The sequence below is a fragment of the Neophocaena asiaeorientalis genome, unplaced genomic scaffold (assembly GCF_003031525.2).
Source record: "Neophocaena asiaeorientalis asiaeorientalis breed wild unplaced genomic scaffold, Neophocaena_asiaeorientalis_V1.1 scaffold152, whole genome shotgun sequence".
NCBI classification, from domain to species: domain Eukaryota; kingdom Metazoa; phylum Chordata; class Mammalia; order Artiodactyla; family Phocoenidae; genus Neophocaena; species Neophocaena asiaeorientalis.
In genome coordinates this window covers 1,298,597-1,318,917 of record NW_020185338.1, presented here as the reverse complement: position 1 = coordinate 1,318,917, position 20,321 = coordinate 1,298,597, and the positions used below count along the sequence as shown (strand labels likewise).

The 20,321-nt window shown below is 39.6% G+C and overlaps 1 protein-coding gene across 2 annotated transcripts in view; it reads right to left on the bottom strand.

The window, feature by feature from the left end:
• The window catches only part of PPP4R3A (protein phosphatase 4 regulatory subunit 3A), a 38,084-nt gene extending 22,584 nt beyond the window's left edge, over nucleotides 1-15,500 (bottom strand). For both annotated transcript variants that reach the window (XM_024736249.1, XM_024736250.1), the window contains exons 1-2: nucleotides 14,755-15,500; nucleotides 2,765-2,820 (exon numbers count right to left, since the gene is read on the bottom strand). In XM_024736249.1, the coding sequence (XP_024592017.1) occupies nucleotides 2,765-2,820; nucleotides 14,755-14,896 (198 nt within the window). In that variant the 5' untranslated portion in view covers nucleotides 14,897-15,500. The remainder of the gene's footprint in view (nucleotides 1-2,764; nucleotides 2,821-14,754) is intronic.
• Between the last annotated feature and the right edge of the window lie 4,821 nt (nucleotides 15,501-20,321).

Sequence of the window (20,321 nt, the reverse complement as noted above, 5' to 3'; positions counted from 1 at the left end):
TATCAATCCTTTGCTTGCACATTAAGTTAATTTTATGCTCTAGTCAAAATGCTCAAAGAGGAAGTCCTGAGTATTCAGTAGCAAGGGCGTGTCAGGAGGATGTGATTAATAAACATAGCTGCTCCTCCTCCTCTCTAACTTTCTGTATCGGGTGTTCTTTACCTGGGGCACTTGAGGCCCATGACGCCCTTGAAATTATTGGCTAAATTTGTAACGTGAGCATTTACCTGGACAGAGGTTTTGTAACTTTCACCAAAGTTCAAGAAGCAAGATGCTCCTACCACCTACCACCCTTTTATTCATTTCATACCAATTTTTGTTTTTTTAATGATAGTTTAATAAACAGTTCAACAGTTTTTACTAAGATGTAATCTCAGCAAGACACTACAATTATAATACCAAGACCACTTTATATTTCCTGTAGTACAAATAGTCTGTATTCTACAATATGCATGGTATATTTATAGGGTCTAAGGTATCTTTTTGAAATTACTGACTATAAATAAACACATACACTGTTTCACAGCAATTAACCATTTCAAAAAAGAGCCTTCCAGAGGGATCTATGAATCATATTAAGAATTTCTGAATGGCACTAGGGAGAGTTACATTTGAAAACGAAGTCTAATGTAACAGCTACCATGTAGCCTTTTTCAAACTGGTCCAAAGAGACGAATTAGGAGTAGAAATTAGATGTGAACACAATATAAAGAAAAATAATTTAATCTAATAAGTAACTGAAAGGAGCCAAGCCAAGGCTGGCTGAGCATCTATTGAAATGATAGAAGTTCCTGTATTGAGGAGGAAACATGACTATATTTTAAGGTATCTTAAAAGATCTATGTAATTTCTAATACTTTTCAGTACCTCGTAAGGACACCGCTTATTGTACACAAATGGATCCCATGTTTAAAAATCTGTCTGCTAAATTGCATATTTACTCTGTTCAGTCAATTATTTAACTGTCAATCATGAGACCAATAGTCTCTTACTGAACAAAAGTGATGCCCGCCAGAAGTAAATAAACAATCCTCTGATTAGGCTGTGCAGCATTACTAAGAGGATAAATCCGCAAATCTTACTCAGAATTCTAAAAAAGAGCTCAAAGACCCCTTTTTATTATCTTCAAGAACTTCAAGAGATCATAGATTCCAGGCAAGCAATCTGTTCCAGTGACTGAGCAGCTGTTTCAGCTCAAAATAATTTACATGAACACTGTAAGATCAACATGTCAGAAATTAGTCCGTTGGCCTCAGTTTCATCTTTAAATAAATGGGATCATACTGTTTTGAAAACCAGTAATAAGGTAAGATCTATTGGAAGAAGTCTAAAACCACTATCACATTAGTAATAAGTTTAAGACAATTGTAAGCAACTACTCTGTTACAATGTATATTCAGAATCATTTGGAGGCTTAAATCCGGGCACAGATAGAAATACGCTCTTAATTATCCATTTGACAAATTCATAAGTTTGAAAATTTTTAGGAATTACTCTTCTGTTTTCCTTGAAGAGCCTAATTTTCACCAAATCATCCTGCTTGCTTATCATCCAACAGCCTATAGGTTAAGACATATAGATTTGTTCATTCATCCTCAAAATAGACTTGATCTTTTCTTTTTCTTAGGATGTGCTTTTACTCTTCAGCTGACTGAAAACTCAAAATGTTAATTTACGTATAGAATATCAAAACCAAATAATACTCTAGTCTCCAGCCATTGCAATCTAACCTGAGAGTTTTCTTAAGAACACCAAATGCAACAAAGTGTATTTAACAGACCACTGAACCATCAAGAAAATATTTCATATTGTACCAATACCTGTTGGACAAATAAATCACCATTATATAAATTTAGGAGTAAATATCCGATTTCCTATGCACTATCTGTGTGACCTCAAGCAAGCCACAATCTTTAGGCATCATCTTATGTGCAAAATAAAACTAACTTGCCTCTAGTAGTATTTTAATGGTCAATGATGAAGCAAAGCACTTTATAATTTATTTATAAAGTTATATATTTATATATTTATAAAGTTATATAAATGTGTTGGTAGTGTATTTTACTTTATTTTATATATGCATCTTCAGGGCAGTGAGGGAACTGATACTGATTTCATTGGCTTTGTAAAGCACTCAGTATTATCTACATGGGTATATTCTGAATAAATACCAATTTTGATGACAGTGCTTGCAAGTATTAAGTGAGAGATTTACTTTCAGATATCTCTTGCGTCAGAAGGGTACAAGAAAGAGAGTGTACTCGAATTGAAAGTTCTTAAAAAACTTACATCATTATAAGGTCCCACTCAGGCTATATAAGAAATCAGATTCGTATTTATACTGAGCTGCTGTATAGAGATATGAATGTTCCTCCTGCACTAGCATTTACAACAGTGAAGGAAGGAGTTTCTATCATTTAGTTGTGTTAGTAGCTGATTATTCCATCAGTGGTCACTTTTTAAATTCTCTTTAGGTAGAAACAAGAAAACTGTGTCGTTTTAGGTTTTAACTTTTGAGAATAAGGCTCAGTTAGTCAAATATCTAGAACTTAGCTTAACTTGAGGCAAGTTTTTCTTTTTTTAATTTAAAATGATTGCTTTATACATACAGAGATTGGTAGAACTGGATTTTAGAATTAGACTGGCAAAGCATCTTATAATCTACTCCAAAATTTTCATTGTAAGGAATCAGATGGCAAATTTTCATTTAATCACCAAATTGAGAGGATAATATGCAAGATAAAGAACATCTTCAAAATTTTACCTGTTGTTTCTGGTATGCAGTATTAGGATTTATTTTGGACTCTAAAAGTAGAGAACCTAGGAAAGAGGAAAAAAAACAAACACATTCCATTATGTAACAGTAAAGCAGCAAAATTATATTCCCTTACATACACACACATTTCCTTTTTTGAAGGATTGATGCACATACAACTTCAGTTGAGGAAATATTATTTTAAAACAATACAAATTTAAATATAATAGCCTGTAACCTAAGAAATGCTTGCTTTATACATGTTTACTTTTAACAAAACAGACACGATCATCTAAAGAGTGAGCACTAGATGGTAAGAGAAATCTAACAACTCCTGGGCAGCAGAAGGTAGTGAAACAGCACAGTGTGAAGCCAGATGATCTGGGATTAAATCTCTAATATACAGTATTATTTAGAGAAATAACTTAAAACATGCAAATAAGCATTATAAATAAAATCTGGTCTCTCTCAAGACTGAAAATAAGAATTCACTGGTAAAAGTCTGAACACATCAAGGATATGATCCATTGCCCAAGTACATCCCCACATTATGATTCACCTTCAGAAAGTCTTATATTTCTGTTTAATACAGAAATCACACTTCTCCATCTTCAAATTATCAATTTACTTCTCAGAATAAGCTAATCTGCACATTTCTGTTTTTCCCCGGCAGTATTGTAAGACTCAAGGTATTAGAAAATAACTACTGCTTTGTGGCAAAGAGCAAAATAATAAAAAAAAAATTTTATTTAAGTATAGTTGATTTACAATGTTGTGTTAAATTTCTACTGTACAACCAAGTGACTCAGTTATACATATATACACACACACACACACACACACACACACACACACACACATTTTTCATATTCTTTTCCATTATGGTTTAATCACAGGATACTGAATATAGTTCCCTGTGCTATACAGTAGGACCTTGTTGTTTATCCATTCTGTATGTAATAGTTCGTACCTGCTAACCCCAAACTCCCAATCCATTCCCTCATTCCCTCCCCTACCCTGTCTCCCCCTTGGCAACCACAAGTCTGTTCTCTGTATCTGTTAGTCTGTTTGTTTTATAGATAGGTTCATTTGTGTCCTATTTTAGATTCCACATAGAAGTGATATCATATGGCATTTGTCTTTCTCTGTCGGACTTACTTCACTTAGTATGATCATCTCTAGGTCCAGCCATGTTGCTGCAAGTGACATTGTTTCACTCTTTTTTTTTACAGCTGAGTAGTATTCCATTGCATACAGGTACCACATCTTTATACATTCACCTGTCAATGGACAGGTTGTTTCCATGTCTTGGCTATTGTAAACAGTGCTGCTATGCACACTGGGGGGCATGTATCCTTTCAAATTAGTTTTCTCCAGCTATTGCAGGATCATATAGCAACTCTGTTTTTAGTTTTTTAAGGAACCTCCATACTGTCTTCCATAGTGGCTGTATCAATTTACATTCCCACCAACAGTGCAGGAGGGTTCCCTTTTCTCCACACCCTCTCCAGCATTTGTTATTTGTAGACTTTTTAATCATGCCCATTCTGACTGCTGTGAGGTGGTACCTCACTGTAGTTTTTATTTGCATTTCTCTAATAATTAGCAATGTTGAGCATCTTTTCATGTGCCTGTTGGCCATCTGTATGTCTCTACAATGAGCAAATTTTAAGACTAAATGTATACCTCTCCCCTCCTCAACCAATTCCAGTTTAAAGCCAAGTTCTGACCCAAAATACTTGAGAAAAAGCATTTTCTCTGCAGCTGTCTCTCATCCAAAGCTTTCAACTCTTCTCATATTACATTTAACAGTTGCTTTATCCATTCCAAATAGTGGCTAGACACTTGAGAAAAGGGCACTCTTAACATTTCCAAATTTGACTAGTTTTGCCTTTACGTTAAAATTTGTTTACTAAGTTTATGATACTGCCCCGTGTTAGTAATTTACTGATCATTCACTACCATGTGCTGGTAATGATGCTCAGTGATATTGAATATATATAGTAAAATACCAGCATTTGCCAAGCTGCAGTGACTTAATCTGCAAACACCTTGTGCACAAGAAAGCTTCCCACTTTACTTGAATCTTTCCAGTGTATAGCACAGGTGAACTGCTTAATCCAAAATCTGTCTCTTACCCTTTCTGTACTTAAGGTAACTAAACAGTCTCCCTATTTTCTCCTCCTGTACTCCCAACACCCCATTTCTTTAAGCTCTTTTCTTTTTACTATTTTTGGCTCACTGAGGTTCAGACAAATATTCTCACATTCTGGAGGAAGCCTGATGACTCTTCTTCCCATTTTTCCAACTTTTGCCACAATAATCAAAATAAATTTTCCAGTGCCCCTTAATTTTCTTTATGCACAATCATCGAATTTTTATTTCGGTAATTACTAAGCTGTCTAGTGATATATTTACCAGAAGAAAAAGCAGCAAGCAAATGAACTCAATGTCTAGAGTCCCTTAAAAGTATTAAAATTTCCAACTATCTCTGTAAATATTTTGTTTAATTATTTGTAAATAATTATTGTAAATAATTTGTTTAATTACTAAAACAAAAATTGCACCCTATTATTTCCCAATGAAATCATAAAGTATGTCAAGTACATTATGGATCAAACTTTTAAAAGATGAGTCATGGCATATAATCATATTCAAAACATGTTTCTATGAGAAAATACATTCCAAAAACCCTACTTTGAAATATATCATGTCCTCAAAAAACAATCAATCCGCAGAAAACTACATAAATAATAGAGTGAAACAAATGGATTACTTTATAACATATTTCAGAAGATGCAAGAGATCTAATGTCATAGAACCAAACTAAGTAAGTAATGCCACCTTAAAAGTCAAACCGCACAAAAGCACAAAGGAAAAACATCAGACATCATTGATAAATGATGCTAACTGGACATAATCAAAATTAAAAACAAAAATAAAAAATTCTACAAACAATACCATTAAGAATGTGAAAAGAACCCACAGAATGTGCAAAATTATTTGGAAATCATATATCTGATAAGGGACTTACATCCAGAACTCTTACAACTCAATAATAAAAAGATAACCCAATTTAAAAATGGGCAATGGATCCGAATAGATATTTCTCCAAAAAAGATATACAAATGGAAAATAAACATGAAAAGAAGCTCACCGCCTTTAGTCATTAGGGAAATGCGAACCAAAACCACAAAAAGATAACCATTTTACACCAGCTAGGAAGCCTATAATCAAAGACACACAATGACGTGAGCTGGCAACCATGTGGAGAAATTGGAACCCTCATACATTTTTCTTGCAGGTATATAAAAAGACATCTACTTTGGAAAAATTTGGCAGTTCCTCAAAAAGAGAGAGTTACGGGCAATTCCACTCCTAGGTACATACAAGAGAAATGAAAACATCTGCCCACACAAATTTGTGTACACACAGCAAAAAAGTGGAAACAATCCAAATGTCCAAAAACTGATGAACGGGTAAATAAAATGAAATACTATTCGGCTATACAAAGATATGAAGTTCTGATCCATGCTGTAACTGAACCTTGAAAACATAAGTTAAAGAAGCCAGTTACAAAGAACCACATGTTTTAGGACTGCATTTATATGAATGGTCCAGAATTTGCAAATTTAGAGGATTTGTAGATTAGTGGCTGTTTAGGACTGCGAGGAAGGGGGAACAAATGGGTAGTGATTGCTAATGGGTACACGATTTCTTTTAGAGGACAAAATGGTCTCTCATTGTGGTGATGGTTGCATAACCCTGTGAATATACTAGACAATACGGAACTATATACACTTTGAATGAGATGGCATGTGAATTCTGTTAAAAAAAAAGCTAAAGTGTAAATATTCATACAATGGAATACCATACAGCAATGTTAATGCATGAACCAAATATATGTAAATGCAAAAATGTGTATGAATCTTACAAACATAAATGAAAGAAGCCTCAGACAAAAGTATATACCGTAAGTCCATTTACATGAAGTTCAAAAAGTGGCAAAAATTAATCTATGGTGTTAGAAGTTAGGTTGTTGAGGGGAAGGGGAGAGATAGTGACTGAAGAGAGACATGAAGCAGGTTTCCGGAGTGCTGGTTATGTTGTTTCTTCATCTTTGTGCTGGTTATTTTGTGAAAAATTCATCAAGCTGAATCCTTATGATTTGTGTACCTTTTTGATGTATTATACTTTAAAAGTTTTTTTTTTTTTTTTTTTTAAGTTTAAGAGAAGGGGTAAAATGACACACAGCATGGGGCTGGAGCTATCACTTCAAGTTGTGATTTCAAGAAACACACACCTGGGACTTCCCTGGTGATGCAGTGGTTAAGAATCTGCCCGTCAATGCAGGTGATACAGGTTCAATTCCTGGCCCGGGAAGATCCCACATGCTGCAGAGCAACTAAGCCCGTGCGCCACAACTACTGAGCCTGCACTCTAGAGCCCGTGCTCTGCAACAAGAGAAGCCACGGCAATGAGAAGCACGCGCACTCCAACGAAGACCCAACACAGCCAAAAATAAATAATTTAAAAATAAAACAAAAAAACCCACACACCTGACTTGGCAACTGCTAAAACAAAACACCAACACCAACTATTATTTTTTGAGTACAAGTTTTTTTGCCTTTTTTTTTTGCATTTGTTTCAAAACTCGGTAGTGTTTAAGTGTTAGGATGACTAGAAAGGAAAAATCAATCACAAATTCAAAGTATGAAGTGTTCCCTTCTGAAATACTGGCTAAAACAAGAATAAGCACATACTAGAAGCTTCTGGTAAGTTTTTCTTTTTCCTGTGCCATTCAAGATGTCAGGGGGAAGCATCTCTCCTGAAACCATTTCAGCCATATCCAATGGTTTTAGTCTTAAGATATAACTTTAGGAAGTCCAGCTCTGGTCCCCAAATACCATGTTCCCCAAGATGTCAGTAGGCTGTAGAGGCTGGAATATGGGAAACAGCCTTTTAACGGGGGGGCTAAGTAAGATAATAATGAAAATACACATTTCTAGTTTTATTCCTAGTCCATCTATTAGGTTCCCCACTCCCATCTCATAGTTTCTACTGAATAAAGTTATAAGCACTTATCCAATCAACTGAAAAAGATCCAGCTGAGTGTTAATATGCATTTACACAATCCTTCCCCCCAACAAGTTTATTTGTTATCAATTGCTACAGCTACAGTACTGGGAGCTGTAGTTCCATCCCAGTAATAAGTGGGTATGGAAGGGGATGTAGAGTTCAACTGTAGGTGTGAGGCATTTATCATGGTAGCAGAGATAACAAGGGGAGAAATGAGGAAAATGTTCCTCAATAGGAGACCTTAAATGACATCAAGGGAGTTAAAGTTCTCATTAAGGGGAACACAATGCTTTTGATAATGGGTAGATCCAGTATATCTTAGTAGCTGAAACACATACATAAAACAGCCCCCCACCCCAATTTATTTGAGGAACACATTCATCCTATCCAATGAAATAGATGCCTTTATCCTCCAAGAGGAATTCATTCTCACCCCCACCCCCCACCATGACACCATCTCCTCACACGTCTGAGAAAGACACTCACACAGACAAGAGAAAGACAAGCCTACATAGCAAACCCCAATATCAAGACTTGAGAAAGGCCTTCCCACTTCCCACCTGAATGACTGGGAAGGAAATATGGAAACACAAAAATCGAGAGATTGACGTAGCTAAGGGGAATGCATCAATACATGTAATTAAGTTTGTCACTGCAGAATCTATCATTCAGACCACTAGCAAAATCAGCCACGCTCAGGTGAACTAAAGAATACTCCTGCACAGCAAATGCTTGTCAGAGTCCATCCCCAAGATTCTGACAGGCGTGCAAGGCCATATTTGCACATATACTTCTTCAAAAAATAAAGAGGGTCCTTAATTCTCATTTACTATTACCCAAACTGAACATCAGCACAACCTTTTTGGAAGGTCATTTGCCTTTATCTACAAAGCTTCTAAACACATACTACTCTTTGGTCCAACAATCCTAGGAAATTATCCTACACCCTCATACAGGTGCCAAGTATATGAATACAGATGTCATTAGCAGTGTTTGTAAAGGCAAAAAAAACCTAGAAACAATATATGAGCCAGCTGGAGAGTGTGGGGATCTCAAGAGGCCTAGAAAAATCAAAACTATTTTCATAATATTACTAAGAGATTATTTGCCATTTTCATTCTGATTTTTCTCACAGTGTCTACACTGATAGTGCAACAGACTGAATGCAGAAGCAGAAAAGAACACTTAAAAAAAAATGGAACCAGACATTATAAAGAGATTTGTAAAACTGTAAAACAGTGACATTCTTGTCACTGAATTCTTGCTTTAGAAAAGATTTTTGAAGTCTTATTTTAATTTCTAATATGCTAAATATCAATAGATATTTTTTATTTAAACATAAACAAAAGCTATCAGGGATCCTCAATTTTAGTACTATAAAGGTATCCTGACGGAAAAAAATCTGAGAAATGTTACTCTATGCCACCAACACTGTACTGTGTGAATTCAATATATACAGTGGAATACTATGCTAGTTTTAGATGAGATAGATCTGTATATCCTGACACAAACAGAGGCCCCAAATATACTGATAACAAGGAGATCTGTACACTCAGGAAATGGGGGGACAATGGTAAAGAAGGGGAAATGCCACTCATAACATCACCAAGACAACTACAGGTAAAGCTGTCATAGACTGATAGCAAGAAAAAGTGACCATAAAACAAACAGTACAATTTTGAGTATAAACAATTAGGTCATTATAAATGTTCCCTCCCTACTTCACATCTTGGTTCCTCTTGAACTTTTCTAGTATCCTGCTGCAACCCCCCAATACACCCCTATCAAAACAAAACAAACACCTCCAGGGATAGGGGGAGGGTAGTTAGTACACGCAGAATGAAGTCTCATCTGAAGAGTTGAAATCAGAGAACTTAAAACTAGTGTTCGTAGTATAGATCCAGCCAGCAGACAGCTTGTTTGATTCCTAGTTCTAACAAACATACTCAAACACTAAATTCATGCAAATCTTTTATAATGGAAAGATTTTACATTGGAAAAAAAAAAAAAAGGTCTAGATTTCTGGCTGGGTACAGGAAAAAAAGACCCCAGAACTATCCAATCAAAGAATCAATGCACCAAGATTTATGGTTAGAAAAAAATAATACCTCTTAGGGTTGCTTTTGAGTATTAACTGAAATTTTATATTAAAGCGCCTACCCCAGAACCTATCACATAACCAGCACTCAATACTTTTCTTTAACAGCATGATCAGAATATCATTTCCCTGGCATCACTATAATCTTGAATAGTAGAAAAATTAGTACTGATAACAATGATCCAGAAACACATTACAAATAAAAGGCTAACCAACACAGGCTCATTAGACTGCCTAAGAAAAACCTTCTAATATATAGTATTTAGGAAATATTCCATGAAAATTGTTGAGATTTTTTAATCTTGTTACACAGTTAACTTAGCTGGAAAATTCACTTGTTCAGAAGATATCAATTCCCTTCACTGGAGAAATGATAATACTATAGTTTCTATAATTTTATGGCTTTATTTTCAATACCAACCAATCAATCAGATTCGGGTAATATGGGAGTATCTGGTTTGCGGTTAAGAAACTTAGATCCTGACCTTAGTTCAGATCTGTATAAATACTTAAGGATTTCAGAATGAAGAGCTTCCAGGTCTGCTGCTCTTAAGCAAGCAGTTCAATCTTACTGGCAATATACTGGCTTTTCCAGTATATTGAGATTATCAACGGTCAAAGCTAAGGGCAAGAGCTTAGGTACTATGCTTCCTTAGGAGAAAGAAAACACCATCAAAATGAATTAATGGAAGTCCAAAATCTCATGATGATAGGAGACTAGTGTATGTTCCAAACCTATAGCAGGTCTGTGTTCCAGGTCCCTCCCTCCCAATTTTGTGGACAACAGATTACACATGGCATTTAAAACCTAAAACGAAGGCCTGGGAAAAAAAAAAACTTGGTAGCATTATGTTAAAAGGTCCCACGCCTGTGTCAAGCCTTCACTACACTCCAACCCCATCAGGTATACCCAGTGTAGCCAATGGCCCTCGAACTTTCAAAAGCTATCACACGCAACAGATGAAAAATAAGGGTTTGGTTATCCTAAGCCTATTAATTTTCCACAAAGTAGGTCTACACAGGAGAAAAAAAGCACATTTATATCAACTTTTCAAAGTGAAATATTTCTCCCAGTACTGACACTGGGTTCTTCTTGGTAGCTAAATTTGGAGTGCTTACTATATGCAAGATTATATACTACTTACTGATTTATAAGAATAACATAAAAAATGCTGATGCTATTTGTTTATTTCTCACCACCGCAGCCAAAACAAAACAAAACAGACTCTCCTACCCAAACTGTTGACCTCCTTTTCTATTTATAGTAGGAGTAGAGGCAGATCTACCTACAACCAAGTTCTATCAAGAGGAAGAAGCACAGAATTCCAGTTTTTACCATTAGCTAGCAGCACTACCTTGAACAAAACATTTCCCCATGTCTCATTTCTTCATGCCTCAAATAACAGTGAAAATGAAATCTTTTTAACTTTGACTAGACAAGTCAGAATTAAAACCATTATGAAACGTAAAAAATATTTTATAAAACTTAAGGTGAAAACCAAATATAAAAACACTGTTCTTTTTTTTTTTTGCAGTACGCAGGCCTCTCACTGTTGTGGCCTCTCCCGTTGCGGAGCACAGGCTCTGGACACGCAGGCTCAGCGGCCATGGCTCACGGGCCTAGCTGCTCCACGGCATGTGGGATCTTCCCGGACCGGGGCACGAACCCATGTCCCCTGCATCGGCAGGTGGACTCTCAACCACTGCGGCACCAGGGAAGCCCCAAGAACACTATTCTTGATGATTGGCAAAGTAATCCAGAATAAAGAGTATAGACATGATTTTATGTTCAAAGACATCCTTCAGTGTGTGGAGAAATTCCAATTTCTTTACATTATCAATTCTAAAATTGGCAGGTGGAGATGGTAAAAATAATAATGGAGGAAACAAATAGAATGATTTGAACATAAAGTGAGAGAATAAGTAAAGGATGACATCATTACCCTCACTTCACCAACCTAACAGGGACAGCATAAACTGGGAGAAGAAAAAAAACAATTCTAAGTAATCTTTATTGGAGGATGGAACTTTGCAGGTACATGGCTATGAGGTAATGAGGTAATCTACCTTCGTTTTTAAAAAAAGATATATTCCTACAACGTATCTGCCAGTAGGAACCTACTGAATAAGGATGCAATCCAGAAAATGGGCTCAGTAACTTAGTGGGACATCTCTCCTCCAAGGCTAGGAGAGCTACAGATTTGCGAAGCACTCAGCTCCAGAGGGGAAGGGCACACTTACCCAGACAGCTATGCCCTGTAACAGGGAAGACACAAATACTTCCATTCAGAAATTTCGTTCCTGATTTTCAGATAAGTGTATATGCTCCTCTAACAAGATAAATGACTCATTTTATGGAAAACCAGAAACAACTTTCCATTTTGCCCATCGCAATAAAAAGAAAATTCTCAATTATCCTGTAATGGAAAATGAGGGAAGCACCCAATAATGGATAATCCAAGCTAGCAGCCAATACAAAACTCCCACATGTGGCTTGGAGATAAACTATAATTTTAAATATCTTTAGGCTAAAAATTGTTTTCACTTTCTTTGAAATGAACCTTGAATCTAAGTATAAAGCAGCAAATACAAGTAGACAATAATATGGGGGTTTAAAAACACACTATTAACAGTTAATGATGTTAATTAAATAATTCATAATACTAGTTTCAAGTCATAGTCTAGAAGTCTAGAATCCCTGACACCTCTCCCCCACCTCAGTTCGAACACTGATCTTCCTTGCTTTTTAACCTAGCTATGTGATTTTAAGTTATTTAGCTTCTTTGAGCCTCAGTTTCCTGATCTATAAATATGGCTAATAACAGTACCTACACCAAGGGGACACCAGAGGATACAAGTGAAGAATCTCCGGCACACAGTAGACACTCAATAAATTTTGACTATTATTCCTATTTGGAGTTTTCCTGTTAGGAAAAAAACCCCCCATAAATCGTCAAATTAAAGATTATTTACAAAGTATTTTACAAGTATCCTGGAATTTTCTAAGCCTACTCTTTGGATTTAGTTTTCCTAACAACTTATAAATTTAACAAGGGGACAGTTTATTTCAGCTCTTCCCCTATTAGATAAAAATAGAAAAAACCCGGATTCCTATATTATTGTGTTAGAAGAGTATGATTCCCTATGACAATATGACGTTAAGACTTAATGCTTAAAAATACTTTAAACAAAGGACTTTGTATAATGAGTCCAATTAAACACGTGATGTGAAGCTATGTCTTATTTCAAATCATTATGAGGTTTCAAAGAATTCATCTCACATCTACACATGATTAACTGAACCTATAGAGCCTATACTTTCCAACTCACTATGTAAAAAGTTTTCCAAACAAGCAAAAACATAGACGTTAGAATAGTTGGTTACTATATGATAGTCATACAGAAAAGCACACTAACACTTCACATTCAAACTTGTATTTTTAGAGACAAATAATATAGGCCTCAGAAAAATTTACCCAATGTGTTCAAAACCCTTTAAATGCCTCCAAGGAAAAATAATTTTTCTCCAGTTTTAAGTTATTTTGGGGAGGCTTATAAAGTAATCTGTGGGCAATATACTCCAAGTTACCATTTTTCTTTCAATTCAAATTGAAAAGCAATGTCCCTACAGTCTTCAATTACAGAATGGTGAGTCTTATTTGTTTTCCGTGGAACTGGAGTTCTGGGTAGGAAGTCCAATTAAAGCTCCTTGAAATGAGTTTGTAATAATTTAGATACAGACCTACAATCGTAATAAACTCAGTTAGCTACCATAAAATTATAGGCTATCGTTACAAGGCAGATTTTCAAATTCAGAAGGAACTATTTTGAAAAAAGTTTTACCTGATGTGAACATTTTAAGGGAAATTCATGGTACGCCACCGGAGGAAGTGGTAATCCCTAAACTGCATTAAGTCTTTAAAAATGTGAAACGCTTATCTTCAATCAACGTGGTCTTTGAACTTGAAGGGCTGTTTCAAAATATGTGAAACACATGCATCCCTAGGGCAGATTCGAAAGGTTTTAAAGGTTTCTGCCAACTTCTCCCCACCTGTTAGCTGAACCAAATTATGAATATACATTTAAGCAACAGATAAAATGCTCAGATAAAATGATTCCAAACTTGCAGGGTGTTTACCCAGTGAAACTACACACAAAGTTCTGCATTTCTAATGAAAAAGACAACTAACGCTGCGGGAACACAAATCTCTCTTCTCACGGCAAAGAAGCACTTCCTCTGCCGAGTGCAGAGTTGCCAGATCCAGAACCAGGGTTGCCAACCTGCAACAGGATCGGAAAGATGCAGCAATGATACGTTAAAAAACAAAAAAAAAAAGAAGAAAAGCACAACAAAATGTTTATGCTCCAAAAAGTTAAACAGCTAAGAACTTTCTCAGCTCCGAGAAAAGTTTCATGGCTGCTTTACAGACGCTTGAACTAAGGCAGAAGATCGGTTTGATCAGTAGCTTTCTCAAGGTCACTCTTGTGCAAAGTAACTGAACGGTCCGGGCGCCCGCTCCCAGGCCCCCGACCTCTGCACACGCCCCGGCGGCACCGCTCAGACGCGCCTGGCTCCGCCCGTGCCCGCACAAGTGCGACGGGGCACTCAGAGAAAGAAACACTTGGAGCGCTCTCCGGGCAGCGCCGGGAGCACAGGGGAGCCGGGGGCCCGTCCTTCCCCGAGGCGGCGGCCGCCGCGGCCCAAGCCACCGCCTCCGTCCCCTCCGTCTTCTCAGGCAGAGGGCCGCTAACCCCACAGGACCGGGCAGGTGGCCCAGGGGCGCGGGCGAGGCGAGGGTCCCGCCGCGAGGGGTTCACTCACCGTCACTCTCGGCCCTGACAAGCAGGGACATGCCCTTCAGCCGCTCCACGTAGCCTGACGACACATGCCCGGTGCCCCGGTCGTCCCACTGCCGGTCCTCGTTGAGTGTGTAAACCTTCACCCGCCGCCGGGTGTCGGTCATCGTGCCGCCCGGGGGCCGGGGCAAAGGCCCCGCCGGAGTCGCCCGGGAAGGGGGTCCGGGGAAGGCGGGAGCCGAGGCGAGAGGACGCCCACGAGCGGAGGGCTCCCCGGCCTCACTGCCTCCGCTGGCCGCCCCGGGGCCGCGCTGCCGCCCTCATGGCCCGCCGCCGGGCCTGAGCTCTGGCCCCCGCCTTTCCTCGCCTCCGGCTCCTCGGCGCTATTGTCCAGGCCCGGCGAGGCCGGCCGCCCCGAGGGGGCCGCGCAGCGCTTCGCAGCCTCCCGCCCCGCCGCGCTAGGAACTCGCGGCGCCGTTCACTGCCCTGCTCCCGCCTCCGCCATGATCTCCGTGAAGCTGCTTCCCGCGCCGCCGCCGCCGCCGCCGCCGCCTCAGGCCGCCGCCGCCATGTTTTCCTTCCTTATACCTGGCCCTGCCACCGCAGCCGGGGACTGCGCTCCGCTCCCCTGCTTCAAATGTCCGAAGCCGACCGGCGGCTGGTCCCGCTGCAGCTGCCACCACTACGCGGGAGACTCCAAGAGCCCCCTGGCGCACGAGCGCTCTTGGCTACTGGGAGTCCCTCTCCCTCCGCCGCTGCCGCCGCCGCCGCCTCTTCCGCTGCCGCCGCCGCCTCTTCCGTCGCCTCTTCCGTCTTCCTCAGAGAGCCAAAGCCGCCGCCATCTTGGTTCGCTCCTCAATAGCGGCGCGCGGGGCCACCCCGGTAGCAGCTGCAGGGGCGGCCCATTGGCCCCACCATTTAAAGAGACAGGAGGGAAGCCGCGAGCCTCGCAGCGGCGGAGGCTTCGGACGGAGGCGGTAGGCGGGCGTCGGGTTGCCGAACTGGCGGGAGCGCAGGGAGTGGAGGACGCGGAACGCTGGTCGCGCCGGTGACGGACCGAGGCTCCCTCCCGCTCCCTGCACGGTACTGTCGTGCGAGCACGGGGCGTGTGTACGTCCGTCGCTCCCTGTGTTCGTCATCAGCCCCGTTCGGGATTCGAAAGGGGCGTGGAGCCCGCCTCCGGCTGCTGAGCCCTGAGCTGGTCACTGCGCGCCGGGCGCTTGGCGTCTCCGGCTGTGGGTCCGCCCGCCGCCTACCCGGGTGGCTTGCTGTCCAGCCGCCGCTCCCTGCAGGCGTCGGGCGGCATCGGCCTGGGGCTTTCCCGCGGCGCGCCCGCCTCCGCGAGTGTGCTGTTCGAGCCGCCTTTGGGGCTGGACTGGGCACCCGGAGCGCGGAGGTCGGTGGCGCCGGAGCCTCGCAGACTCAGGCCTTTCTTCTTTGGGAAGAAATTGAGAAGTTTTCGGCAAAGACCGCAGGTTTGGCCGCAGGTCCTGGGAGCTGCCATAGGGCACGCACCGAGATGGGAGTCTGGAAACTTGGCACAGTTTTCTATTTCTGAGCGTGGTACCAAGCCTGAAGTGACGAATCTAAAACCTCTCCTTAAAATAGCTGCTACCTCTTTTTCCTCCAGAATTGTTATTTTCTAGCTCTTCCTGTTGCAGAAAGAACTTGAGGGGCTTACAAAAACCAACGGGGTACTGTATAAATTCTCAACGTTCACTGTTAAGCACTGTTAATCTTCACAAAGGAATGTCGTTCCCATTCCTATCACACAAATGATAGCCACCATTTGGGGGGCTTTTACTCTTTGCCACGCTGTCTAGGTCATTGCTGGCCACTGGAAATAAAATGTGAGCCGCGTATGTAATTTTACATTTATGGTAGCCGCTTCTTTAAAATGTTCGAAGAAACTGCTGAAATTTGTTTTTATAATGTATTTTGTTGTCTTAAGAAAAAAATGTTGCCTGCCGTTCCACTTCTACAAGATTCCAGCCATTAGCCACTGCAGTGGCTCACGGACAGTGCACCCTGAGGGGAATTCAGGAAGGAGAAAAACAGGAAGCATTCTGTACTTTGGATAAACTGGCCCCTGGAAAAGTAAGAAACATAGCTAAGGAAAAATTTCAGTGACCCCGAGATTCTAACATCTTCCCAAACGTAGAAAAGCACTAAAATCATTGAGATGTCTGTTCTTTGTGATTAGCAGTAACCTTTTCATGCTTGACTACAAATGTTTTTCACAGCAAAAAAGTTCGTATATATTCCTGGCTCCTCCCTGACCTCTATGGAGCGGTTCCTCAGAGCTATCCGAGAGGCTGTCTCCTAGGCTGTAGCCCTCAGTAAGGTCCCAGAACAGAACTTAACTCACAACTTTTACATTTTGCCTCTTTATTTCAGTTGACAGTTTAATGCGATATCTTCAATATAAAATGAATGAGATATTTTGAATTACTTTTTTTCATACTAAATTCAAACTGTGATGTGTATTTTACCTTTAGTGTAAATTTCTATTTGGATGCTGAATTTTCATTGGAAATACCTGATGCGTATTTAGGTTTCACTAAATTTACACTTGAAAAAGTAGATTCACATATTACCTTTTTTCCAAAAATATACTTACCTTTTTTCCAAAAATAAATCGACTATTTTTAAACTTTAATTAAAATTAAGTAAGGTTTAAAATTCAGTTCCTCAGTCCCACTAGCCACATTTCCAGGCCTTAGTACTGAAACCGAGCAGGACCCTATGGGGCTCCTGGGCACAGAAGCCTTTCTGTGTCCCCCGTTCCTTGTTTGTAAGGAACAGACCCCAGCTTCTATGATCTTCCCTGAGTCCCAAAGGGCAGATTCAAACAGTTGCTAATCAGGGAAGGGAGGGGATGCAGAGACAAGGGAAGAACAGCCAAGAAAGAATAGTGCAGCCTTGGGGCAGGATCCTGGTTCTTCAAGGGATGCACATAACAATATCTTTAAGCTCTTTATAGATCTAAAACCCCTAACAAATGGAAGATGTCAGGATTCTTCATTCCACGGAAGACCACCTGAGGCCAGATTAAAGGAACCAGAAAAGCTCATCAAGAGATTACCTGAGACCAGATGAAAGGAGTGCAGTTCCTGCACACACCCTAATCTTATCAGCAACCCCATCTTTGAACCATTGCTATAAAACTCCTCACCAAATCCTCCCGGGTTGGGACACACAGCTTTCGAGGGGAGGAGCCTACTGTGTCCCCTTTTGCCTGGCAAAATAACAAAGCTATCCTTTTCTACTTCACTCACAACTCTGTCTCTGAAATTTGATTCGGCACCAGTGCACAGAGACCGAGTTTTTGGCATCATTACCCACATGTGGCTACTGGCTACCATTTTGGCAGGTTCTCGTGCTTAATATTATCATAAATCTCACCAAACCTGCAATGTACAGTATTTTGAATTATACCCATCTATTCAGACAGAAGTTGGAACCTTCCTCCCCTACTACGTCAAATACAAAGAAATGCTTACAAAGAACAGCCTGAGGCTTTCATCATTTACAAAAAAAACTGGAAAATTATAAAAACAGAGTAATTGTTTTTTTCTAAAAAGTAAGATGCAATAATTTCAAGCATATGGGCATGACAGCAATTATGTCTACTTTTGACACAGACATCTTTAAATGTATTCACATGTTATTACTTATTCGATCCCCAAACCAAACATGAAGTAATTTGTGGGGGGAAAAAAACATACTTTATTTTATAATATCTTTTTAAGGTAAATTAAACAGCAGGGTTTATTAAATGGCAAACATTTTTAATTATATATACAACTAATAATAATTATGTTTAAATGAACTTTTTAATATAATCTTAAGTAACAGTTGAGTTGTATTAGGGTTCTACCAGAGAGACAACCAGTAGGATACATCTACAGGGAGAAAGAGATTTCGAGGAATTTGCTTATATGGTGGTGGGATCTGGTTAGGCAAGTCTGGAGGTACGTAGGGCAGGTCAGCAGCAGGCTGGAAGTTCTTGGGCAGGAGCTGACAAGTGCAAACCACAGAATTTCTTCCTCAGGGAACCCTCAGTTTTGGTGTTAAGGCCTTTCCACTGATTTGGATGAGGCTCACCCAGATTACTGAGGATAATCTCTTTTACTTAAAGTCGACTAATTGTAGATGTTAATCACTCTACAAAATACCCTCACAGCAACACCTAGATTAGTGTTTGACTGAATAACTGGGTACCATAGCCTAGCCAAATTGACAGCAAAACTAACCATCACAGTAATAAATAAATACCTTAATTTATAATCACCTAATCATATGCCATGCGCAAATGGTGATACAATTTAAGAAAATTCCTAATGGCAGGTTGCAGATCACAAAAGGTTGAGATACATTATCATAGTGGTCAAGGATGTGGGTGTTGGGTTGTGAGTCCAGGTCCTGCCTGTTAGTAGCAATGTGATATTTGCAAGTTTCTAAACCTCTCTACCTCCTTTTCTTCACCTGTAAAATAGGAATAATAATAACTTTTAAGGTTGTTGTATGGATTAAATAAGATACTGACTCCTCCTGTGCTCTAAATATAAAGCTTTTCCCCTGAACCCTGTACCTTCACCTACATACATAACATAAACTTATAAAATATGCAGTGGAGTCTATTCATTGTACAATATTTATACCTGCTCTATGTTACTTACCTTTATCCATGTCACAGTCATTAGTTTTATAGTGTTACCTCCTTTAAACTAAAAACCCTGGAGAGAACAGGGACAAGGATGCTGGATTATGCACTGCCCAACTCCAGAATGCTCCATCCCTATAGATGACCCCCATGTTAGGCCATGAAGATAATGGTGTCTGTATGGGGGGAAGGGCACAGCACCAATGCTGGAATTGTTGAACCCTAACTGTGGTTCAGCCAATAAACTGGTGGCCTAGGATAAGATACTTAACCTCCTTGGGCCTCAGTTTTCTAATTCCGATGAGAAGATCTTTAAGGATACTTCTAGCTTTCAAATTCCATAAGTGTGGAGCAATGATGGTAAGAATAATAGAAATTATTAAATTCTCCCCATAAAGGCAATAAGAAGATGTGGTGTGGGTGTGTGTGTGTGTGTGTGTGTGTGTGTGTGTGTGTATGTGTGTGTGTATATATATATAGTGGAATACTACTCAGCCATAAAAAAGAATGAAATAATGTCATTTGCAGCAACTTGGATGGACCTAGAGATTATCATACTAAATGAAGTAAGTCAGAAAGAGAAAGACAAATACCATATGATATTTATATGTGTAATCTAAAATATGACACAAATGAACTTACCTATGAAACAGAAACCAACTCAGATATAGAGAACAGACTTGTGTTCACCAAGGGGGGGTGGGACAGGGAAGGACTGGGAGTCTGGGATTAGCAGATGCAAACTATTATGTATAGAATGGATAAAGAACAAGGTCCTACTGTATAACACAAGGGAACTATATTCAGTATCCTGTACTAAACCATAATGGAAAGGAATACAAAAAATAATATATATATAACTGAATCACTTTGCTGTACAGTAGAAATTAATACAATATATAAATCCACTATACTTCAATAAATTT